Here is a 25707-nt window from a genome sequence, read left to right on the forward strand (position 1 = left end):
CCTCCTGTACATTTGTCACAACACGTCCTCTGTGGTGTTTCTTACATCACTGTTATTTGTGTTCACTAAAGCTGATTTTTTTTCAAACGTGCCAATTCAATTCAATTCGTTTTGACAAGATCTGATTTCCACAGCCCCGTGTTCATTTGTATTAATTATATTCCCCTCCTGTAATTCTCAAAGTTAATCCAACTCCCTCACAGCTGTTACATCATTTTCCCAGGAATTACTGTCAACTGGCAACCCCATAATTACCAGGGTGGTTTTTTACCCATGGAAACACTGATATCCCTGTTAAATTATGCAATTTCTTTGCAAATTCCATGGTCCTGCAAGAACTGAATTGCAACAGTGACTCAAGCCCTTTGTGCTCAGCTCTTTCAAACTTTCTAATGTGAATTCTCTCTATATTTTGAACCAGAGCATTCATTTTGTGTTTACTTCTTAGCAGCCACCTGAAAATAAAAAGGGTTTCTCGTTTGCTATGGCTGTAATTCCTGGGGGTTTTTCCAGCACAGAAATACTGAGTCTGCATTTACCTTCTGTCATTAACTTCTCCTTTTTATTGTTTATATTTCCATGCAGTGAGGCACTCACAGCACAGTCAGAAACCTTCAGTTTGCTTCCTTTTAAAGCATTTCTTCTTTTTTTTTTGCTGCTCGTGCACATCTCCTTTTGCTCTTTGCTCCCTTGATCCATTTCCCACCACTCCTAGATTTTGGGGTGTGTCCCATTTGATATTATTTTTCCCGTTTATTTTTATATCTTTAACCCAGCCGGGAAGGGGGAACCCTTTGGAACCTTTCAACCCTGGGGATTTTTGTTAATGCTTAAACAGCAACCACCAACTTTATCTCACTGCATCCTTATCTCTGCCGGTGCGGCGGCCGAATTCCATTTGGGAAAAATTGGGAGAACGCTCTGGGATGGGTTAATTGGCCCAATTCCTTTTGGGAAAATGCTCCGGGATGGGGTTTCTGGGCCGAGTTCCATTTGGGAAAAAGCTCTGGGATGGGTTTCTGAGCTGAATTCCTTTTGGGAAAATGCTCCGGGGTGGATTTATCGGCCAAATTCCTTTTGGGAAAAAGCTCTGGGATGGGGTTTCTGGGCCGGGTTCCTGCTGGGAGAACGCTCCAGGATGGGATTCTGGGCCGAATTCCATTTGGGAAAAAGTTCCAGGACGGGATTTTAGGCCGAATTCCTTTTGGGAAACCGCTCCGGGATGGGCCTCTGAGCTGAATTCCTTTTGGGAAAAAGTTCTGGGGTGGGTTTCTGGAACAAACTCCTTTTGGCGCTCCGGGATGGATTTATAGGCAGAATTCCTTTTGGGAGAACGCTCCGGGATGGGATTATCAGCCAAATTCCACTTGGGAGAGTGCTCCGGGATGGATTTCTGAGCTGAATTCCATTTGGGAAGCCGCTCCGGGATGGGTTTCTGAGCCGAATTCCATTTGGGAAGCCGCTCCGGGCTGGGTTTCTGGGCCGCCTTCCCCCCGGCGCTCCGGGCTGGGTTTCCGGGCGGCCGCAGCCCCGTTCCGCCGGTGCTCGGGGTGGATTCCCAGGCACAGGTACCTGGCCCGCCCCTCCCAGCCCCGGGGCGGGAGCGAGGGCAGGATCGAGGGCCAGGATCGGCTCCGGGCTCCGCTCACACGCACTCGAGCACCGGCGGGCGCGGAGCAGCGATCCCGAGGGACTCCGCACCGATCCCGCAGCGATCCCGCACTGATCCCGCACCGATTCCGCAGAGCTCCCGCAGCGATCCCGCACCGATCCCGCAGCGATCCCGCAGAGACCCCGCAGCGATCCCGAGGGACTCCGCACCGATCCCGCACCGATCCCGCAGCGATCCCGAGGGACTCCGCACCGATCCCGCACCGATCCCGAGGGACTCCGCACTGATCCCGCACCGATCCCGCAGCGATCCCGCAGCGATCCCGCACCGATCCCGCACTGATCCCGCACCGATCCCGCAGAGACCCCGCACTGATCCCGCAGCGATCCCGCAGCGACCCCGCACCGATCCCGCACTGATCCCGCACCGACCCCGCACCGATCCCGCACCGACCCCGCACCGATCCCGCACCGACCCCGCAGCGATCCCGGCATGGGGAACATCGCCTGTGTCCCGCAGGCTCCCGGCGGCTTCAGGAGCTCCTTCCGAAGGAAACCCTCGCTGAAGAAGGAGTGAGTGACCCCCGCCGGCTCCGGGACGTGGGAGCGGGGCTGGGTCTCCTGCGGGGTCTCTGCCGGCCGGGATTTCCCATTCCCGGGGGGTTCGGGGCGCTGGGCACTGCCAGACGCCGGGATCAGCTCGCCCCGAGCGCCTGGGATGGAATTCTCAGCCGGCAGCGAGCGGGGCAAGCGCCGCTGGGTTAATTTTAGTTTGGGTGATTTAGCTTCCCCCGGCGGGACAGGCTGCAGAACACCTGATATTCCCCGTTTTCCCTTGGGAGCGCTCTCATTCACGGTTGTGGGAGAACAACATTCCCACTCCTCGGGCTTTAGGGAGAAAGCCCCAAATCCCAGCACCCCGCTGTGGGATTTGTGTTTGTAAACCCAAAGGAGGAGCAGCAGAAAATGTCTGTGAAGTCCTTTGGGGATTTGGGTGCAGAAAATGTTTGTGAAATCCTTTGGGGATTTGTCTGGCCACACTCAGGTGCCGTGGCCGTGGGTGGCTGTCCCAAAATAGGGACAGGCAGGGAATGCTCTGCAGCTTCCCAGCTTTCCACTGCTCCCATCAGCACGGCCAGAGCTGGGACAGAGCTCGGGAGGGAACCAGGGGACTCCTCATGAACCTGTCTGTGCTGGGTTCAGGGGCAGGGCTGTGCCAAAAACCCCCTAAACTCTGCCAGGCTGAGTTGTTTCTGATGGAAAGGAGACCCTGAACTGTCCCCTGTGCTGCCAGAAATCAGGGACAAACCTGTAGGGGCCTGAGGAGCTCCTGTGGGGTAAAAGAGAGGGGATCCCTTGGGGAATTTGGGGTGAAATACAAGGGATCCCTCAGGGAATTTGGGGTTAAAGAGAGGGGATCTCTTGGGGAATTTGGGGTTAAAGAGAGGGGATCCCTCGGGAGTTTGGGGTGAAAGAGAGGGGATCCCTTGGGGAATTTGGGGTGAAATACAAGGGATCCCTCAGGGAATTTGGGGTGAAAGAGAGGGGATCCCTCAGGGAATTTGGGTAAAAGAGAGGGGATCCCTCGGGAGTTTGGGGTGAAAGAGAGGGGATCCCTTGGGGAGGTTGGGGTAAAAAACCAGAGGGGATCTCCTGGGGCATTTGGGCTCTGGGGGTCTCACACCAGGGCCCTGGGGTGGAGCAGCCAAGCCCCAGAGCTCCTCCTGTGCCGCTGCCTCCCAGCTTCCCGCGCTGGTGGGGATTGTCCCGGGTTTCTGCTGCAATCTGAGGAAGCCCCAGCACTCCCCAGTGGCTGCCTGGGACTGGTGTGCATGCAGGGAGAAACTGGGAGTGGGAAGGGGGGGAAGCCACCAAGGCAGAAATGAACCCTCCCTGTGAATCTCTGCCCTGAGGATCCATCCCCACTGGGTTTGGTCTCTGTGTCCTGCATGGAACATCCAGGCCCTGTGGGGATTTGGGGCACAGATGAGCCAAGCTGATCATTTGGCTGAGCAAAGAGCCATAAAAAAGCAGAGAAACCTCAACAACTGTAGCAAAGTCCCCTTTCAGTTCTGCCAGGCTTTGTCATCCTGGCTGGGCTGGGATGACTCGAAAGCCCGTGACACATTGCTTGCCTGGTGTCCTGGCTTCCTTATTTCAGGGCAGGACTCACCATGCCTCAGCCTGGGTCTGTGTTTCCATGTGTGTTTTGGTTTTTTTTTTCCTTTTTCCCTGTAGACAAAATGGCAAGAAAAAGCTGCCCAGCTTCTTTGGGATAGATGGAAACCAGGAGAGGGACACGACCACGGACAAAATCCTGCAGTACATCCCAGCCAAGGCAAGAGTTCCCAACACCTCCAACCCCCTCCCCGCTGCTCCAGGGCTTCATTCCCACCCTCCCCAAGCACAGAATTTGGGAAGGACGTTGGGTTTGGCTCTGGGGGCTGCAGCAGCTCTGTCCCATTGAGATCCCAGGAAGGGATGAGCCCCTCTCATGCAGGTGTGGAGGGGACCTGGCCGAGCCAGGGGTGCCCAGCAGGGACGTGGGGACGTGGGGACATCTCCCCCACAGCTCTGCTCTGGGTCCTTTGGTTTCTGGGTTGCCTGGGAGGGCAGGAGCAGGCTGGGAGCGGGCTCTGGCAGGTGGGATGATTCATTCCCACGGAGCAGGAGCGGATTAAAGGAGCCTGGGAAGGGAATCAGGAAGGGCAGGGCTGCCCCGGGCACGGCCCAGCCTTGTGGCCACATGGCCCCGTTCCCAGCCCTGCTGGGGGAAGCACAGGGGAGCCAGCAGCCCCCGAGGCTGTGGTGGCTCCTGCTGGGTGGGCTGGGGGTGTGGGTGGATTTTGGGAGCGTTTGGGATGTGCTGGGTGCTCTTGTGGGGAAGGGGAAACCGAGGCCCAGCCGCAGCGCCAGGCAGAGGGGACTGCAGGGAGGGAATCAGCCGGGTCCAGAGGGATCAGGCAGCACAAACCATCCTGGATTCCTCCCTGGGGAAGCAGGAGGAGCTGGCAGAGCCAGTGGATGCCGGGGAAGGGATCCTGGCAGAGGTCACTGGGAATGCCCATCTGGGAAGCCCAGGGATCTCTCCAGGGATGGGGGGAAGGAGGGTGCAGCAGTTTCCAGCCTTTACCCTCGCCTGGGGCACAGGGGATGCAAACCCTGGGCGGCCTGGGGGGCTCCTGGGCTCTGCCCCTCTCCCCTGCTGCACTTCTGGCAGCAGCAGCGGCTGCAGGGCTCAGAGCAAAGCTGCCAGCACAGGGCAACCTCCCAGGAGATGGCATCAGCACTCCTGCCCACCTGGGACAGGTGACATCCCTGCACCCCCTGCCCCGATTCCCAGAGCTCCCGGTGCCCCAGGAGCCGCTCATTTGCTGCTTTTCCCATGGAACAGCAGCCCCGGGGCTCCTGCTGCCAGCTGAGCTCTTCCTGCTGCTGCTGCTGCTGCTGATTCACGGGGGCTGCAGGGCCGGAGCAGTTAATGAGTAACTGGTTCTACCTGTAGGATGAGGCAGAACGTGTCGGGGCACTGGCGGCTGGGGAGGAACCAGGCCTGCAGGGATCATTGGGATAACGGGAATGGCTGGGACGGGGCTGGGGAGGCTCCCAGAGGGAGGGACAACGCCAGGCCCCTCCAGCTTTGGCATCCCCGGGTTTGGGAGCTGAAGGGCAGCAGATTTCAGGGCTGATCCCACAGCTCCTGTGCTCAGCCATTCCCTCCATCCCCTCCATCCCTCCCAGGCCTGTGGGGTGAGGGAAATGTTCCATTTGCTCCTTGCCACACCAGGGGCTGTGGAGGCTGCAGGAGGGCACACAGCCCGGGCCAGGGAGGGTCCCAGAGGGAGGGACAACGCCAGGCCCCTCCAGCTTTGGCATCCCCGTGTTTGGGAGCTGAAGGGCAGCAGATTTCAGAACTAATCTCTGGTGTCCCCATATGCAGGTATAGTTTCAACCAAAACATTAGAAGTGACTCTAAAAATAGAAGTTAAACCCTTCTTTCCTGCTGAGGAGAGGTAAAGCCAGCCAGAACTGCTCACTCTTGTATCTGAGTATAGAACCTCAGGCTCCTTCCTTTCAAAGGATAGCAGTAATCCAGTGGTCACAGGAGCCACTCATCTTGGTGCAAGTCCAAGTGGAAGGAATAGGCCTCTCACCAGTCCTAAACACATTCAGACTCTTAACCCCAGTAACCCTCTCCACCCCCATCCTATTTCCTCTTCTATCCAACAACCTCAAGGACACCCCCAGCACAATGACAAACACAATCAAAACCTCCTTTTCAGTCAGCCTAATCCCAATAACAATCTACATGCACTCCAGGACAGAAGCCTCACCTCCCATTTTTCCACAGCTCCCGTGCTCAGCCATTCCCTCCATCCCCTCCATCCCTCCCAGGCCTGTGGGGTGAGGGAAATGTTCCATTTGCTCCTTGCCACACCAGGGGCTGTGGAGGCCCTGCCTCTCCCTCCTGCCTGCAGGAGGATCCCTCTGGAAGCTCTTTCCCAATGTCCTGCTGCTCTCCCAGCTCCCACGCTGCTCGTTCCCCTCGGTGCCTTGCTCATTCCTGGCAAGTTTGGCTGCCACATCCCCAGCAGCAGCAGCAGTGCCCCAGCAGCCGTGGCTTGCACTGTTCCTTATCTCTGTGCCCATGATTTTATCACTTCACCCTCTCCCCACTCCCAGGTGCTGCTGGTGCCCTTATCCTGTGTTTTGTTATTGCTGCACCCGTGACCAGCTGCTCTTTGCTCTGCATTTGTGACACAAATACCATTTTTCTTTGCTCTGCATTTGTGACACAAATACCATTTTCCTTTGCTCTGCATTTGTGACACAAATATCACTTTCCTTTGCTCTGCATTTGTGACACAAATGCCATTTTTCTTTGCTCTGCATTTGTGACACAAATGCCGTCTTTCCTATGCTGAGCTGCCCCACTGAGGCCTTTACTGTGTTCCCTAAATTCTGTTCCATAGCTGGAAAACTGGAGGGAGGATTCAAGCAGGGAAGGTTTAACTCATGTCCTAAAAACAGCAACCCAAATTCAGCGAGGCCCTGGAAGTGAAATGTGCCTGTGGCCCCCCCCTTTTCCAGGCCAGGAGCCCCAGCTTTAGGTCAGGATCTCCTCAGAGGCTCCCAGCACGTTGGCAAGGAGACCCAACAACAAACAGCCCATCCTGGGCTCCTTTCCCAGGAATCCTGCTGGGAAGATGTTCTGGGAATGTCCCTTCCACCTGCCCTGATCTGCTTTTCCCTGTATCCTCGGCACAGATTATTCAGAAGCAGGAAAACCAGAAGGAGAACTTGGACCAGAGGTTCCCCAGCCTGTTCAAGAAGGGCCGAAGGAAAACGGTTGTCAGGAATTTGGGCAAAATGATTTATTACTCCAAGGTCAAGTTTAAGTTCCAGCACTGCCAGGTAAGCCTGAGGCACCTCTGTGCCCAGGGATGGGGGAGAAATTGGGAAGGGAGGGGAAATTCTGGGAAATGGGATCGTGGAGTATTCCCTGGGCTGCTCTGGGCACTGCCACATCTGTGCTGATGGAACCTGGGGCACTTCCATCAGCACAGCTGGGACCCTTGGAGAAGCTTCTCCGTGCTTGGGATGCAGAGGGAGGCTGGGAGGTGTCCTGAGATGGCCCCAAAGGTGTCCTGAGATGGCCCCAAAGGTGTCCTGAGAGAGCCCAAAGGTGTCCTGAGATAACCCCAGAGGTGTCCTGAGATAGCCCAAAGGTGTCCTGAGAGAGCCCCTGAGATAGCCCCAAAGTTGTCCTGAGCTGACCCAAAGTTGTCCTGAGCTGACCCAAAGGTGTCCTGAGAGAGTCCCAAAGGTGTCCTGAGATAACCCCAGAGGTGTCCTGAGAGAGCCCCTGAGATAACCCCAAAGTTGTCCTGAGCTGACCCAGCCGTGTCCCTTGTGCAGGAGGTCCACAGCTGCTTCCTGGAGCTGTTCCAGTCCTACCTGTACTTCCAGTCCTCGGGTCCCAACGGCCTCACCTACCAGGTAGGGCTCACCTGGCCGAGCTGGGCTCTGGGCTCTGTGGCCACACTGGGGGAGCTGGGCAGACAAACCAAGGGAGGAGCAAACAGGAGAGCCCCAGGGCCACAGACACGTGGATGGCCAGAAAATGCTCAGCACCAAATTGCTGTCAAGGGTTTGGAGTCACTCAGGAGCCTGTGCCCCCATTCCCCAGCTCTGTGATGGTGCTCACAGGGGTCTGAGGATGAGGGGACAGACGAGGATCTGACTCCATGGCTCACAAGGCTGATTTATTATTTTATTATATATAGTCCATTAAAACTATACTAAAAGAATAGAAAAGGTTTCATCAGAAGGCTGGCTAAGAATAGAATAGCAAAGAATGATCACAAAGGCTTGTGGCTCAGACTCTCTGTCCGAGCCAGCTGGGCTGTGATTGGCCATTGATTAGAAACATCCACATGAGCCCAATCCCAGATGCACCTGTTGCATTCCACAGCAGCAGATAACCATTGCTTGCATTTTGTTCCTGAGGCCTCTCAGCTTCTCAGGAGAAAGAATCCTAAGGAAAGGATTTTCCATAAAATGTGTCTGTGACACCCCACCTCAGCTTTGTCCACCCTGCACTTCCTGCAACACAGACACACTTCAAAGGCTCAGTGAAACCTTGTTTATAAATAATGCAGGAATTGGGGCACTAAAGATACCACAGAAGGGCAAAGTCCCCCCCTGTTTATCCGGGCTTACCTGGGTACCTCCAGGCCCCACAGAGGCAGATCCTTCTGAGCCTGCAGCCATGGAGGTGTCCCCGAGTCCCTTGCTGGGGATGCCAGACCCCAAAAGGGTGTTCTGTCCCAGAGCCTGTCCCCAGAGCAGCTCAGGGTCACCTGGGCCAGCAGGGAAGCAGCCCAGGGCAGCTGGGAGGTGACCTGGAGCCACCTTTGTGCTGAGCACAGGTACGGGGAGCTGGGCCTTGGCAAGCACCACATCCCCTGGCCTTGGGGCCCATTGGGGTCGTCTCCATCTGCAGGATGGGCTTTGCCAGCATTAATTATCCTGTGGGGAAAGGGGGGGAGAGAAAGCTGAGCCTCAGGGAGCTCTGCTGGCAAAGCACTCATGAATCTTTTAACCTGGTGGTGCTGGGGAGCTGCAAATAATGAATGAAGCGTTGTGCAGCACAGCCAAGCATCCACAGCCGTGAAACAGCAGCCCCTGAGTGTTCTCTTCCTCCACACAACTGAGGAACCAAAACTGAGCACGTTTGGGAGGCGACTGTCAAATCAGTTCCTCTCAGAAAGGATTCATTGGCCTTTAGGTGACTGGAGGTTGATGTAAAACACCAGGAAAACCTCTCCAGTCCCCCCCAAGGCCGCCTTCAACTGGAAATTCCCACGTCAGGAGAAAAACAACGTCTCAAACTCTCCTGAGTCCTTCAGACACAGCTCCTGAGTTTATCAATTGTGGAGGAATTAACGAGGAATTAATGTGCCCCAAGGCATTAGAGCCATTAGCATCTTTTGTGGAGGCTGTTTGGGGAGCCCAGGAGAGGCAGGACAAAGCTGCCCCCTGCCCCTGGGCTTTGGCAGAGTGGGAATCCCAATGTGCAGGGTCTGGGAACTGGACAGCTCCACCTTCCTCTAGGGCCAATCCCATTTCTGCCTTTCTCCTGTAAAATCACCATTGCTTTGCTGAGGTTTAGAATGGAAAGAGAAAAATCTAAAGATCCTCCTCAGCCTTTCTCCTGTAATATAAAAGATAGAAAAATATAAATAGATATTTTTTCTACATATAAAATATAGAAAAATATAAATATATATATTCTTTTATATATATATAATATAGGAAAATATAAATATATATATTATTTTCTATATATAAAATATAGGAAAATATAAATATTTTTTTCTATATACAAAATATAGAAAAATATAAAGGTCCTCCTCAGCCTTTCTCCTGTAAAATCATCATTGTTTTGCTGAGGTTTAGAATGGAAAGAGAAAAACATAAAGATCCTCCTCAGCCTTTCTCCTGTAATATAAAATATGGAAAAATATAAATTTTTTCTATATATAAAATATAGAAAAATATAAATATATATATTCTTTTCTATATATATAAAATAGGAAAATATAAATATATCTGTTATTTTCTATAGATAAAATATTAAAAAATATATAATTTTTTTTTCTATATATAAAATATAGAAAAATATAAAGGTCCTCCTCAGCCTTTCTCCTGTAATATAAAATATAGGAAAATATAATTTTTTTTCTATATAGAAAATATAGAAAAATATAAAAATATATTTTTTCTATATATAAAATATAGAAAAATATAAAGGTCCTCCTCAGCCTTTCTCCTGTAAAATCACCATTGTTTTGCTGAGGTTTAGTATGGAAAGAGGGAAAATCCTGTGGAATATTTGGGTATTTCTCAGCGTGGCAGAGGATTTCTGCAGGATGGAGCCCCAGGTAACCCCTGCTCTCCTTCCCCAGGGGCTGCTGCCTCTGAAGGAGCTGCAGGTGCAGGAGCTGGGGCCTGGCCAGAGCCCGGGGCAGCAGGACCACGCTCTGCACATCTCAGGTGGGTCCAGGACCACACTTTGTACATCTCAGGTGGGTCTGGGGGGCAGCAGGACCGGGCTCTGCCCATCTCAGGTGGGTCCAGGACCACACTTTGCACATCTCAGGTGGGTCTGGGGGGCAGCAGGACCAGGCTCTGCCCATCTCAGGTGGGTCTGGGGGGCAGCAGGACCGGGCTTTGCACATCTCAGGTGGGTCCAGAACCACACTTTGTACATCTCAGGTGGGTCTGGGGGGCAGCAGGACCAGGCTCTGCACATCTCAGGTGGGTCTGGGGGGCAGCAGGACCACGCTCTGCCCATCTCAGGTGGGTCTGGGGGGCTGCTGGGCTCAGGGAACCTGGGGAGGTTCAGGGGTGGGTCTGTCCCTGTGCCAGCCCCTGGGCACACACAGGGCGCCCACTGCAGCAGCACCAGGCGTGTCCTGAGTTCCCTTCCTCATTTTCTCTTCCTCCTGGGCGCTTTTTTAGATGTGGCAATGGGTGATGCCCCCGGGGTGTGCCCGGGGGTGGGGGTCACGCCCTGGCAGCAGGATCCCTGCTGGCTTTAATTTGCATTTACCATTGGTGTGAGGAGCTGGATGCCCAGGGAATGCCCCGAGAGCTGCAGCACCAGGGAAGCCAGGGGAGGAGGAAACAGGAGAGCTCCAGAGCCACGTGGATGGCCAGAACATGCTCCACACCAAATTGCTGTCATGGGTTTGCAGTCACTCAGTGCCCCCATTCCCCACCTCAGCTTTGTTTACCCTGCACTTCCTGCAACACAGACACACTTCAAAGGCTCAGTGAAACCTTGTTTATAAATAATGCAGGAATTGGGGCACTAAAGATACCACAGAAGGGCAAAGTCCCCCCCATATATCCGGGCTTATCTGGGTACCTCCAGGCCCCACAGAGGCAGATCCTTCTGAGCCTGCAGCAAGCAGGGTTTGATATGGGCTCAGAGGTAAATTATTAATCACAACATCCACCCTGCATCCTGCCAGGATGGTTATTGCCCTCAGCAGGCTGTGCTGGGAACACAGGGTGTGGGAGGCTGCACTCATGCCCTGAGATCAGTGAGAGCTGCAAACTCTAAAATCAACAACTGCAGGGCTGTCCCTCCCTGCCAGGGGATGTCTGGAGTCATCCTCAGCTTGGCTGGCACGGGTTAGATTGGGTGAGGCAATAAATAAACAAACAGTGCCAGAAAGCTGCTGGTGTTCCACATCTGGAGAGCCAGGGTGAAACTGGGAGATAACACAGGGGGAGCAGCACCTTGGGACAGTCCCTGCCCACACAGAACCTTCCCACAAACTGCTGGGGGGGTGGAAAGCTGAAATCCACCTCTGCAGGCCAGGCTGGGCTTTTGGGCTGACTTTGGGGTTTCTTCTTGGCCTGGTTTGGGGTGAAAGTGTCTGGTGGTCAGGGCTTGGCGTGTGTAAGGTGATGTGACAAAAGGGTGGCAGGGAGGGCTGGAGGGGGTGGCAGCAGAGCCTGGTGTCCCCACAGCCCTTGGATGATGGATGGAGGGATGGACGGATGGAGGGATGGATGGATGGATGGATGGATGATGGATGGATGGATGGATGGATGGATGGATGGATGGATGATGGATGGATGGATGGATGGATGGATGGATGGATGATGGATGGATGGATGGATGGATGGATCCATGGATGGATGGATGGATCCATGGATGGATCCATGGATGGATGGATCCATGGATGGATGGATGGATGGATGGATGGATGGATGATGGATGGATGGATGGATGGATGGATGGATGGATCCATGGATGGATGGATGATGGATGGATGGATGGATGGATGGATGATGGATGGATGGATCCATGGATGGATGGATCCATGGATGGATGGATGATGGATGGATGGATGATGGATGGATGGATCCATGGATGGATGGATGGATGGATGGATGGATGGATGGATCCATGGATCCATGGATCCATGGATCCATGGATGGAGCCGTGGATGGAGTGACTGGTGCAGGCTCCATCCCCCAGCGTCCCAGCTGTGCCCTGAGGGCTGGCGGGGGGTGGCAGCAGAGCCGTGGTGTCCCCAAACCCAAGGAGGGCTGAGCACTGTGCCAGCTGTGCCAGCTGTGCCAGCTGTGCCAGCTGGCTCCCGATGGATGCTGCCGCCCCTGCCCAGCTCTGCTCTGCTCACCCCGGCTCTCCCGCCCCCAGGGCCCCTGCTGAACCCCCTGGTGGTGTTCTGCCAGTCCGAAGCCGAGCTGAAGCAGTGGCTGTACCACCTGGAGAAGCAGATCCAGCTCTGTGGAGGGAGCCTGGCCCTGCCCCTGCTGTCCCAGGTGGGTGTGCTTGTCCCACTGCTGGCTCCCAGCTGGGACTCTGGGGTGGATTCCCTTCTTGGGGCTTTCCTGGGGGAAAAAAGGGTGCAAGGAGAGCTTGCAGGAGGGGTCTGAGAGCCACTGTGCTGGGGGGAAGAGCTGCACCAGCAGCACAACCTCCATGGGGTCACAGCTTGGGTCAGCCTCAGAGAAGCTCTCGTGCTTTTGGGTGCTTGTGCAACCACCCAGAGCTTGCAAAACATCAGCAGGAGGAGGCTGAAGCCTAGAAAACAGAGAGGAATTGTCTCTCCAGTCTCTGGGGGTGTTTCAATGCCCTCCCCACTTGTCAAACACAAATATCTCCCTTGGAAAGGCATTTCCAGGGATGCTCGGTGTGGAGGGTGACAATCCACTGCCAGCTGCAAAACTGCCTCCTGCCCAGATTTATCTGCCCTTTCCTGCTCCTGCCACACCAAAAAGGCATCCCCAGGTGGGGCAGGCCTGGCTGAGGGCAGGGGTGGTCAGTGTGTCTGTCCCTAGAGCCCCGGGGACAAGGAGGAGCTGCGCTGGTCCGTGCAGAACCTGCCCGTGCAGGACTGGAGGGGAACCCAGCGGGAATCCCTGGGGGAAATCCTCTGCCTGTCCAAGGTGAAGCTCCAGCACCTGCCCTTCCAGGTAGAACACGGCTCCGGGGAGGGAGGGAGGGATGGAGGGAACCGTGGATGGATGGAGGGATGGATGGATGGATGGATGGGTGGATGGATGGATGGATGGATGGATGGATGGATGGATGGATGGATGGGTGATGGATGGATCCATGGATGGATGGATGGATGGATGATGGATGCAAGATGAATGATGGATGGATGATGGATGGATCCATGGATGGATAGATAGATGGGGAGGGATGGATGGATGGATGGATGGATGGATGGATGGATGGATGGATGGATGGATGGATGGATGATGGATGGATCCATTGATGGACGGATCCATGGATGGATCCATGGAGGGAGCTATGGATGGAGGGAGCCATGGATGGATGGAGGGAGGGAGCCATGGATGGATGGATCCATGGATGGATGGATGGATGGATGGATGATGGATGGATCCATGGATGGATCCATGGAGGGAGCTATGGATGGAGGGAGCCATGGATGGATGATGGATGGATCCATGGAGGGAGCTATGGATGGAGGGAGCCATGGATGGATCCATGGAGGGAGCTATGGATGGATGGATCCATGGAGGGAGCTATGGATGGAGGGAGCCATGGATGGATGGAGGGAGGGAGCCATGGATGGAGTTACTGGTGCAGGCTCCATCTCCCAGCACAGGGAGCAGCCTGGCCCTTCCCAAATCCATCTCCCAGCTCAGCTCAGCTCAGGTGTTCCCAGAGCCCTTGCCCCAGGCTGCTGCCAGGAGAACCAAGGCCAGGGCTCTCAGCTCTGAGCCCGGGCTGTTCCCAGGGCTGCAGCCCTCTCCCTCTGTGCCTCCCCAGGAGCAGCACGAGCGGCTGCTGGTGCTGTACCCCTCCACGCTGGTGATCGTGTCCGAGGAGCCCGGCGGCCTCTGCTTCAAGGTGAGCTCCCCTCAGAGCATCCTGCTGCTCCCCACCTGCATTCCTGTGCCCCTGGCATCCCTCCCGTGCCAGCTGGCAGGGAGCAGGCGCAGCGATGCTGCAAGATCCCTTCCCATGAGAAACACCTTGCTCTGCTCCAGCAGCCCAGGGGGAAGGAGCTGCCTGCCAAGGAGTCTCTGGGAGGAGGAGGAGGAGCAGGGAGGCTGTGCTGGCAGGCAGCTGCTGCAGGCAGGAGCTGGCACGGCCCCAGAGAGCCCCTCGGGGGGCTTTTCCCCCCGGGCTCTGTGCCAAGGGAGCATTTGGAGCTGGGAGCAGCCTGGCAGCGGAGCTGATGCTGTGGGGAAGGGCGCAGGAGGGGAGGGGAGGGCTGGCTGCTGCTGCTGCAGCGCTGGCACCGCTCTCCCTCTGCAGGAGCAGAAGGGACAGCAGGGACAGGGAGCATCCCAAGGGATGCCAGAGCAGCTTCTCTGCTCTGCCTGCCCGCGGGAGCAGCGCCGGTGCCTCAGCGCAGGCAGGCAGAGGCACCGAGCACTCAGAATGGCCCTGAAATCAGCCAGTGACAGCCCCGGTGGCACTTGGGGACACAGCTGAGTGGGAGCAGGGCTGTGCTGGTTAATGGCTGGTGCTCGAGGGCCTCTCTGCCCTTTCCTCCCCGTGATTCTGTGATCTCCAGCATCCTTTGATGGCTCACTCAGAGCTCTCTGCTCCTCCTGCGCTGGAACAAATGCGCCAGAAGGAGCAGTGACCTGTCTGTGACCCCGGAGCTGCTGCTCTGCTGCATCCCTGAGTCACCGAGCCGGGGACAAACAACCCTGCAGGGCTGCAGGGCTGTGAAATGCATTGTGAACCCCCCTGGGTACAAACAACCCTGCAGGGCTGTGAAATGCACCATGAACCCCCCCCCGGGGACAAACAGCCCTGCAGGGCTGTAGGGCTGCGAAATGCATTGTAAACCCCCCCCCCGGGGACAAACAACCCTGCAGGGCTATGAAATGCACTGTGAACCCCCCTGGGGACAAACAGCCCTGCAGGGCTATGAAATGCACCATGAACCCCCCTGGGTACAAACAGCCCTGCAGGGCTATGAAATGCACCATGAACCCCCCTGGGCACAAACAGCCCTGCAGGGCTGTGAAATGCACTGTGAACCCCTGGGCACAAACAACCTTGCAGAGCTGCAGGGCTGTGAAATGCATCCTGACCCCCCCGGGCCCTGCCCCACATCCTGCAGAATTGCACTCCCCCCAGACACCACAAACCATAGAAAACAGTGATGAAACAGTGATGTACTGGCAAACCAAGCAGCATCACAGTTGCTATCTTAGCCACCATGTCCGTCACACTCCTTCCTATTCCCCTATAATCCTTACCATTGTCTAAGAAACTTAGGATCACCTGAACCCAAGGCCTTCAAAGCCTTAAGCAACAGTTTAACCCTCTTAGTTTCTGCTGAAGCCCACAGGCTGTTACTCTGCATCTCCTAAATGCAACTCAGGAGCTTTAATTAAGCCAGGACCTTCCAATGTACTCAGGGATGGGCTTTGATGCCATGATACTGCAGTTTACAGCTGTATGCCCTAACCAGCAGGCTCTGCCTAAGGCTCTGGTACATAACCCATGCACATCAATGAGCTTGCAACTCACTGTGAACTTCACCAGAGAGCTGATAAGGAGAGGAATTGAACCTCTGTGCAAAGGACTGCAGCCTAACGCTTACACACTCAGCCATCTCACCTGTGACGTTCATGTTTTATTTTGATTCATTCATTAACCCATGATTATTTTTATTCATTCATTAACCCATGATTATTCTCAACTAATCACAAAGATGGCTGTGATTAATTGAGAACAATCGTCACCCCTGGGAAGAGCATCCCCGGGAGAGCAGGGCCATGAGCAGGCAGAGCTCTCCCCATCCCGCAGCAGCTCTGGACACACCCAGGCCCTGGCTTTGGGAATGTGCTGTTTGCAGCTCCTGGGAATGGGGCACCCCGCGAGGGGGCCTGGGCTGGGCTCTCCCATGAGCTCATCTCTTTTGAAACCCTAAACCTGCCGCTGTTGCCTTCCCAGGGATGCTCCCTTCCCACGGTGCTGATTCACCAGCCTGTGACAGGAACCTGCTTTTCCAGAGGCGTGTCAGGGCACGGGGCTGCTGCACTTGCCCTGCCCGCAGCCCTGCAGCTGCACAGGCACCGCAGGAGCTGCCCCTGCCAGGGCTGTGGGGCGGGGAAGGGGCTGGCATGGGGCTCACCCCAATGCTCTGATGGGAAAAGGCCCTGGCAGAGGTGGGAACCAGCGAGGGGAGCTGCTGGAGTCATCTGTGGGGTGTTGGTGAGCGTCCCGAGGTGGGAACTTATCCAGAGGGTGGCTCAGCACCAGGAGGCAGCAGGAATCCCAGTGGGATGAGCAGGAGGTGAGGAAATCTGCTGGGATGTGCAGGAGGCAGCAGGAAACCTGCTGGGATGTGCAGGAATCCCACTGGGATGTTCAGGAAGCAGCAGGAATCTCACTGGGATGTGCAGGAGGTGAGGAAATCCCGCTGGGATGTTCAGGAAGCAGCAGGATTCCCACTGGGATGTTCAGGATGCAGCAGGATTCCGGCTAGGATGTGCAGGAGGTGAGGAAATCCTGCTGGGACGTGCAGGATGCAGCAGGATTCCCACTGGGATGTGCAGGATTCCCGCTGGGATGTTCAGGATTCCCACTGGGATGTGCAGGAATCTCACTGGGATGTGCAGGAATCCCACTGGGATGTTCAGGAAGCAGCAGGATTCCCACTGGGATGTGCAGGATTCCCACTGGGATGTGCTGGATTCCCGCTGGGATGTGCAGGATTCCCGCTGGGATGTTCAGGATTCCCACTGGGATGTGCAGGAATCTCACTGGGATGTTCAGGAATCCCGCTGGGATGTGCAGGATTCCCACTGGGATGTTCAGGAATCCCACTGGGATGTTCAGGAAGCAGCAGGATTCCCGCTGGGATGTGCAGGATTCCCGCTGGCATGGGCAGGATGCAGCAGGATTCCCGCTGGAATTGCCCCCGTGGGAGCAGAGTTTGGCTGCCCAGGTGCCCCCAGCTGTGCCCCCTGGCACCACAGGAGCTCTGCCAGCCCCGTGATCCCAGCCCTGCCCCTCTCTCCGCAGGGAGAGCTCCCCCTCAACGCCATCCAGGTGCTCTTCGAGGAGAACGACAAAAGCTCCTTCCTGATCGAAGGTGGGTGTCCGGCACGGGGCAGGGAGGGAGGACAGCAGGAATCCCACTGGGATGTGCAGGAATCCCCCTGGGATGTGCAGGAATCCCACTGGGATGTGCAGGAATCCCACTGGGATGTGCAGGGGGTGAGGGAATCCCACTGGGGTGTGCGGGAATCCCACTGGGATGTGCAGGAATCCCACTGGGGTGTGTGGGAATCCCACCGGGGTGTGCAGGAATCCCACTGGGATGTGCAGGGGGTGAGGGAATCCCACTGGGATGTGCGGGAATCCCACTGGGGTGTGCATGAATCTCACTGGGATGTGCAGGAATCCCACTGGGGTGTGCGGGAACCCCACTGGGGTGTGTGGGAATCCCCCTGGGATGTGCAGGAATCCCCCTGGGATGTGCAGGAATCTCACTGGGGTGTGCAGGAATCTCACTGGGGTGTGCAGGGTGGCACAGCCACGGGGGCTCGGGGCTGTGCCCACCCTCCTGCTGGGCAGCCAGGGGAATTTGGGATGCTCTGTGTCCTGCCAGGAGGGCAGAGCATTCCCAGCCCCTGCAGAGCCTGCGGGGCGCAGGGCGGGGTGGATCAGGGGTTTTTGAGGGGGGAATCAGCAGCGGGGGATGTTTTCCCAGGCCGGTTGATAAACTCCATCCGGGTGACCTGTGCCAGCTACCAGGACTACCAGGAGTGGCTCTACTGCCTCAAAACCGCGCAGTTCCGAAACGCCGACTCCTCCCTGTCCGGCTCCGAGAGCTTCTCGGTGGGACCGAAGCCGCCACACCCCAGCCAGGTACGGGAGGCCGCAGGTTTGGGTGGGAGCCCATCCGTGTGACACTCGGGTGACACAGCACGCTGTGCTCCAAGCTGCCAGCAAGCTGCTGATCCTTGGGGAGTACTTAAATAATTAATTTTTATGATTATTTTCAGTTGTTTTGTTATTATTTTCATTTTATTTTAAATTATTTTATTATTATTATTTTCATTTGTTTTATTATTATTTTAATTTTAATTTTAATTATTTTATTATTATTTTCATTTGTTTTATTATTATTTTAATTTTATTTTGAATCATTTTAATGATTATTTTCATTTATTTTATTATTATTTTAATTTTATTTTGAATCATTTTAATGATTATTTTCATTTATTTTATTATTATTTTCATTTTATTTTTAATTATTTTATGATTATTTTCATTTATTTTATTATTATTTTCATTTTATTTTAAATTATTTTTATGATTATTTTCATTTGTTTTATTGTTATTTTCATTTTATTTTAAATTATTTTTATGATTATTTTCATTTATTTTATTATTATTATTTTCATTTTCGTGTTTTTATATTATTTATATTATTTACTTTATATTTATTTGAGATCATTATAAAATATTTGTTTTATATTATTTTAAATTATTTAAATTGTTAATACAGGGCATTATACAGGCAAAAAATGACATTGAATTGTTTCAAAAGCAGAGGCTGGATGTGGTGGTGTTCACTGGGGTTCTTAGATGAGGGAAGAGATGAGGATCTGACTCCATGGTTCAGAAGGCTTGATTTATTATTTTATGATATATATTACATTAAAACTATACTAAAGGAATAGAAGAAAAGAATTTCATCTAGCTAAGAATAGAATAAGAAAGAATGATAACAAAGGTTTGTGGCTCGGCTCTCTGTCCGAGCCAGCTGGGCTGTGATTGGCCATTGAATAGAAACATCCACATGAGCCCAATCCCAGCTGCACCTGTTGCATCCCACAGCAGCAGATAACCATTGTTTGCATTTTGTTCCTGAGGCCTCTCAGCTTCTCAGGAGGGAAAATCCTAAGGAAAGGATTTTCCATAAAAGATGCCTGTGACAGCTGCACACGGCCTGTGACTGGCACAAGGACAGGGATGGGGTTTGGACTCCTTGATCCCTGTGGCTCCCTTCCAAGTTGGGATATTCTGTTTATCCTGCCAGGAATGGCAGCCAAGCCGGGGTGGGGCTGCCTGGCACCCCTTTCCTGCTGGGCACCCCCATTGCCCTCACTCACCCCAAAACCAGCACATCCCACAGCCCGCTGCTGGCCATGGGGACACAGCCCCGTGGGACACGACAAGGGCCGTGTCCCCAGGGATGCCCTTGTCCCCAGGGCTGTGTCCCCAGGGCTCTCCTTGTCCCCAGGGCTGTGTCCCCAGGACTGTGTCCCCAGGGCTGTGTCCTCAGGGCTGTCCTTGTCCCCAGGGCTGTGTCCCCAGGGCTCTGTCCCCAGGGCTGTGTCCTCAGGGCTGTCCTTGTCCCCTGCAGTTCCCCAGCAGTGCCAGGGGATCCCTCAGCTCTGATGGCCGGACCAACTCCTGGGCGTCCGGGGGCAGAGTGACCACGCTGACCCAGCTGTCCCAGACCAGCGGCTCCCTGCCCGACGCCCCCTCCTTCCTGCTGAGCCCCGAGGGCTGCCTGCTCCAGGAGCCCCTGTCCCCCGGCTACTCCCAGCCTCTCCATGTGAGTGAGCCCCAGAACCAGCCTGGGGTGCCCCTGGGATCCCCTGAGCCCCAGAACCAGCCTGGGGTGCCCCTGGGATCCCCTGAGCCCCAGAACCAGCCTGGGGTGCCCCTGGGATCCCCTGAGCCCCAGAACCAGCCTGGGGTGCCCCTGGGATCCCCTGGGCTGGCGCTGGGTGCTGCCTGTGGTGCTGGCAGTGTTTGTTGTGAGGTTGGAGCAAATCCCTGCCTGCAGCCTGGGCTTGTCCTGGCTCAGCTGGGTCAGGGGAAAGGCTGCTGAGGGATCCCACATCCAGTCCCAGTCCCAGTCCCAGCCCAGTCCCAGTCCCATCCCAGTCCTATTTCCAGTCCCATCCCATTCCAGTCCCATTTCCAGTCCCATCCCAGTTCCAGTCCCATCCCATTCCCATCCCAGTCCCAGTTCCAGTCCCATCCCATTCCAGTCCCACTTTCAGTCCCATTTCCAGTCCCGTCCGAGTTCCAGTCCCAGTCCCATCCCAGTCCCATTCCCAGTCCCAGTCCTATCCCAGTCCCATTTCCAGTCCCAGTCCCATCCCAGTCCCAGTCCCATCCCAGTCCCATTTCCAGTCCCAGTCCCATCCCAGTCCTCTGCCCTGTACTGGAGCTTTTGGGGATTACAAAAGGGCAAGGAGGAGGTTCCAAGGCTGTGAAACCCCAAAATAAAAGCTGCAGGGGGGTGGAGGTGATGGCCAGGCAGGGTTTTTGCTGTGCCCCAGGGCAGGAACCCCAATCCCAGCCCAGGGATGGCAGAGGGTGTGGGGCAGGGCCCAGGGCAGGACTTGGGCAATTCCCAAGCCTGGAACGATGTCCCTGGGCATCCCCAGCCCGGCAGAGGCAGCTCCAGCCCTGCCCTGTCCTTGCAGAGCCTGGCCCAGCCCGGCTGGCCCAGCCCAGGGCTGCCCCGGCAGGAGCTGCGCAGGGGGAGCAGCGCCAGGAAACCCAAGGGCAGGAGCGGCGGGCAGGAGCAGGAGAGGAGCGTCTGCGGCCTCATCCCCGAGCACCCCACGGCAGAGATGCAGTCCCCGGTGTACCAGGAACCCTACTCGGCACAGGGAGCCCAGCAGCACCCCCTGGCACCGCTGGAGATGGGCAGGGTAAGGGAGGGGGGGGGATCGGGATGGATGAGGGGTCAGGATGGAGGTGGGATGGAAATGGAGGTGGGATGGAAATGGAGGTGGGAAGGGGCTGGATGTGGGATGGGGATGGGGATGGATGAGGGGTCAGGTTGGAGGTGGAATGGGGATGGATGCAGGATTAGGATGGAGGTGGGATGGAAATGGATGTGGGAAGGGGATGGATGTGAGATCACGATGGATGCAGGATCAGGATGGATGTGGGATGGGGCTGGATGCAGGATGGGGATGGAGGTGGGATCAGGATGAATGTGGGATGGGGCTGGGTGTGGGATGGGGATGGAGGTGGGATCAGGATGGATGTGGGATGGGGATGCATATAGGATCAGGATGGATGTGGGGTCAGGATGGATATAGGATCAGGATGGATGTGGGATGGGGCTGGATGCAGGATGGGGCTGGAGGTGGGATCAGGATGGATGTGGGATGGGGCTGGGTGTGGGATGGGGCTGGGTGTGGGATGGGGCTGGATGCAGGATGGGGCTGGATCCTCCAGCCTGGGAAAAGCAAGATTGACCTTTCCCTGCTGGTGCTGCTGGCAGGGACAGGGGCCTGGCAGGTGCTTCAGAGCAGGTGTGAAAGCATCGCCATGGGAAAAGGGGCCGTGGGAGGGAGCCTGCAATGGCAGATGGAGCAATGCCTCCCCGAGCCCTGGGATGGATGTGGGCACCAGCTCCTGAGGCAACCCATGAGTGGGAGGTTATTGCCTCATGGGACACAGCCTCCTCTCCCAAGGGTTTTCCAGCGTGTCTCCATCAGGTTTTTAGTGTGCTGCCACTTTCCCAAGCCCTCGGTGACTGTTCCTTTAGGAATTCCCCTCCTTGGCCCAGCCAGGAGTCATCCCTGTCCTCCCAGACAGATGAGCAGCATTTGGGACTTTATTTGCAGGCCCATTCCCCACTCCAACCCCTCCTGGGGATGAGCTGTGAGTGCCCTGGCCCCATTTCCATCCTGCTTGGGGCTGGACAGACAGAGCCAGGCGGGAGTTCAGCCCTCAGCAGCTCCCAGCTGCTCCCCTTTGCCCTGATCCCTGCACTCCCAGTGCTCCCAGTGCTCCCAGTGGGGCCTCCTGCAGCAGCCCCAGCTGGCCCTGACTCAGCAGCCAGGCTCCTGCCCCAGGAGCTGTGCCCGGGGCTGTTCCTCTCCCTGCCATCTGAGCAGGGATGGAAACTCCAGAGCTGCGTTTTTTGGGGTGGGGCAGGGCCCAGCAGAGCTCCCCGTTCCCTCCAGGCAGGGCAGGGCAGGGCAGAGGGGAGCAGGTTTGCCCTGCCTGATCCCCCACCAGACAAAGGCAGGGACAGAGATGTGAGCCAGGCTCCCGAAACTGGAGATGAGTCAGAGCCAGAGCCCTGTCAAAAATCCCAGCTGAGATAAGGCAGTGCCTGGCAAAGGCCACATTTCTGCTCCTGAGCATCTGATAGAGGAAGGCTTCCTGAGCCATCCCCACGCTGGGGTGACCCCCCTGCCCTCCAGGGTCCTTCCTGGCTCCCCCCTGCCCTTCTGCACCCCCTGAGCTGCTCCCAGCACGGCTGTGCCTCACGGGGATGAGCCCTGAACTCTGTGCCCACCTGGGCAGAGCTGGTGGGGAGGGCAGAACCAGCAACCCTTGCTTGGCCTGAGTGTGCTGCCAGCAGGGCTGGATCTGGGGTGGGCAACACCAGGTGGGCACTGGAGGCAGCCCCAGGTGGGCATTGGAGGCAGCCCCAGGTGGGCATTTCCCAACTCAGCACAACCGGGATCCATCCTGGGGCTGGATTTGGGGCAGGCAGCACCAGGTGGGCATTGGAGGCAGCCCCAGGTGGGCATTTCTCAACTCAGCACAACCGGGATCCATCCTGGGGCTGGATTTGGGGCGGGCAGCCCCAGGTGGGCACCAGGTGTGCTCTGCACAGCCGGGGCCCAGCCCGTTTCTGGGTTTGTTGCAGTTCCTGCAGTGCCACGGGCAGCCAGGAGCAGCCCAGGGGACAGTGCCAGGCGCCCAGCAGCTGCCCCTGGAGCAGTGGCACTGCCAGCCCCTGCCTGGGCACTGCAGGGAGGCACCCACGGTCCCCACCTACAGCACCCCGGGCACCTCGCGCCGGCCGCAGCTGCGGGCACCTGCCCAGGGCTCCTATCTGGGGGAGGTGAGCTGGGAACTGCCCTGGGGGGCAATGGGGACACTCGGGGGGGCAGGGGACACTTGAGGGGTGCTGGGGGGGACACTGGAGGTGCAGGGGACACTCAGGGGGTGCAGGGGGACACTTGAGATGCTGGGGGACATTCAGGGGGTGCTGGGGACACTCAGAGAATGCAGGGGACACTCAGATGGTGCTGGGGACACTCAGAGGGTTCAGGGGACACTTGGGGGGTGCAGGGGACACTCAGGGGTGCTGGGGACACTCGGGGGGTGCAGAGGACACTCAGAGGGTTCAGGGGACACTCAGGGGGTGCTGGGGACACTCGAGGGGTGCAGGGGGACACTGGGGGGGGTGCAGGGGAACAAAGCTGGGGTCCCATCCTGCCCGAGGGGTCCCTGCAGGGCTCTGGGCCCTCTGCTCAGCAGGGATGAGGCCGATGCCCCGCGGGCAGGGTCCCGGGCTGGCGCAGCCGTGCCACCCTCACCAGGCTGTCCCTCTGTCCCCAGATCTGCTCCCTGCCGCAGGAACACCTGGGCCCTGAGCTGCATCCCCCAGGTGAGGCCCCCATCCTGCTCTGCCCTGCCTTTGGCACCTGGCACCTGTCCTGCCTCCCCTGGCACCCCCAGAGCTGGCACCTGCATGAGAATTTCGGAATTTCTCTGTAAAAGACACTTACTTTTAACAGAGAACAGCACCTTTGACACGAGGCCGTAGAGAAAACGTTTAAAATTAAATAACAAAACTAAGATATTACATATTATTATAAACTTATATAATTATATAGATTTATTATACATAAATTACATAATTTATATATTATATCTTTAGATATAATTATATACTCATATACATAAAATATATAAATATTATCTATCTAAAATATATAAATATTATTTTAACATATATAAAAGAATTAGAAATATAAATATTCCTCCCCATTTCCCTGCAGATGACACCTGCCCCTGCCAGGACTTGGCATCCCACCACAATAATTATAATTATATTTTTATTTGAATGTTTGTTTGTATATATCTAATTATATATTATATGTTATAGGTTATATGTTGCATATATATATTTATAATAGTAGAAGTCATATATCTATATATTATATATTATTTAAATATATATTTATATATATAAAATTATATATGTAATTATATATAAATACACAATTATAAATATACAATCCTGTTCCCCTGCAGATGGCACCTGCCCCTGCCAAGGCTCCACATCCTACCGCAATAATTATAATTATATTATATTTTTTTGAATGTATATATATAAATTATATGTTGTATATTACATATAAATATATATATTTATAATAGTAGGAATCATATATTTATTTATATACATATAAATAAATAAATATATGATTCCTACAATTATAAATATATATATTTATATGTAATATACAACAAAAAATTACATATAGACACACAATTGTAAACATGCAATCCCATTTCCCTGCAGATGGCACCTATGACCCGGCAGATGCCACCTGTCCCTGCGGGGACTCCACGTCCTACCACAATAGTTATAATTATATTATATATTTATATATATAAATTATATGTTGTATATTACACATAAATATATATTTATAATAGTAGGAATTAGATAATTATATTTTATATATCTATTTAATACTATAATATATATTTATATATTTATATATTTATATATTTATATATTTATATATTTATATATTTATATATAAATATATAAATATATAAATATATAAATGAAGTATTATCTATAGACACACAATTGTACCTATTTGTCCCCGTCTCCCTGCAGATGGCACCTATGACCTGGCCGATGCCAGCTGCCCCTGCCGGGACTCCAGCATAAATATACAAATATAGAAATATATTCATATTTATTGCTACATAAATATATTTATTTTTGATATATAAATATAGAAATATAGAAATATAGAAATATATTTATTTATATATTTATATAAATAAATATATTTATATATTTATATATCAGATGGCACCTATGACCTGGCCAATGGCAGCTGCCCCTGCCGGGACTCCACGTCCTACCACAATAATTATAATTATATTATATATTTATATATTTATATATTATTTATATATTTATATATTTATATATTTATATATTTATATATTTATATATTTATATATTTATGTATCAGATGGCACCTATGACCTGGCCGACGGCAGCTGCTCCTGCCGGGACTCCACGTCCTACCACAATAGTTATAATTATATTATATATTTATATATTTATATATTATTTATATATCTATATATTTATATATTTATATATTTATATATTTTTATATTTATATATCAGATGGCACCTATGACCTGGCCGACGGCAGCTGCCCCTGCCGGGACTCCACGTCCTACCACGACTACGCGGAGCTGCAGAGCTTCCAGAGCGACCGGAGCTACGACAACCTGTGGGAGGCGGAGGAGCGGGAGCCGGGCAGCCCGCGCGTGTTCCAGGTCTGAGGCTGCTCCCGAGGCGGGAAAAGCCCCGAGCTCTGCCCCACTGCTGGCAGTGCAGGGCTCATTCCCTGCCCCAAACCCCAGCGTGGGGCTCAGCAGAGCAGCCCCGGCCTCGGTGGGGCTGCAGGAGCAGCTGTGCCCAGGAGGCTGCTCAAAAAATCCAGCTGTGCCCAGCAGGCTGCTCTGAAAATCCAGCTGTGCCCAGCAGGCTGCTC

At 54.2% G+C, this 25707-nt stretch overlaps 1 protein-coding gene across 1 annotated transcript; it reads left to right on the plus strand.

The window, feature by feature from the left end:
* Nucleotides 1-2104: 2104 nt before the first annotated feature.
* On the plus strand, nt 2105-25514 carry PLEKHN1 (pleckstrin homology domain containing N1). Its single transcript, XM_077190099.1, has 15 exons — nt 2105-2184; nt 3850-3949; nt 6703-7026; nt 7531-7611; nt 10083-10170; nt 12356-12480; nt 13000-13134; nt 13961-14041; nt 17186-17255; nt 17877-18034; nt 19539-19733; nt 20617-20847; nt 22812-23009; nt 23510-23558; nt 25335-25514. Exons 1-15 carry the CDS (start codon nt 2105-2107, stop codon nt 25493-25495), a joined length of 2076 nt encoding a protein of 691 aa, XP_077046214.1. The 3' UTR covers nt 25496-25514.
* The last annotated feature ends 193 nt before the right edge of the window (nt 25515-25707 follow it).

The sequence above is a fragment of the Agelaius phoeniceus genome, chromosome 24 (assembly GCF_051311805.1).
Source record: "Agelaius phoeniceus isolate bAgePho1 chromosome 24, bAgePho1.hap1, whole genome shotgun sequence".
NCBI classification, from domain to species: Eukaryota; Metazoa; Chordata; class Aves; order Passeriformes; family Icteridae; genus Agelaius; species Agelaius phoeniceus.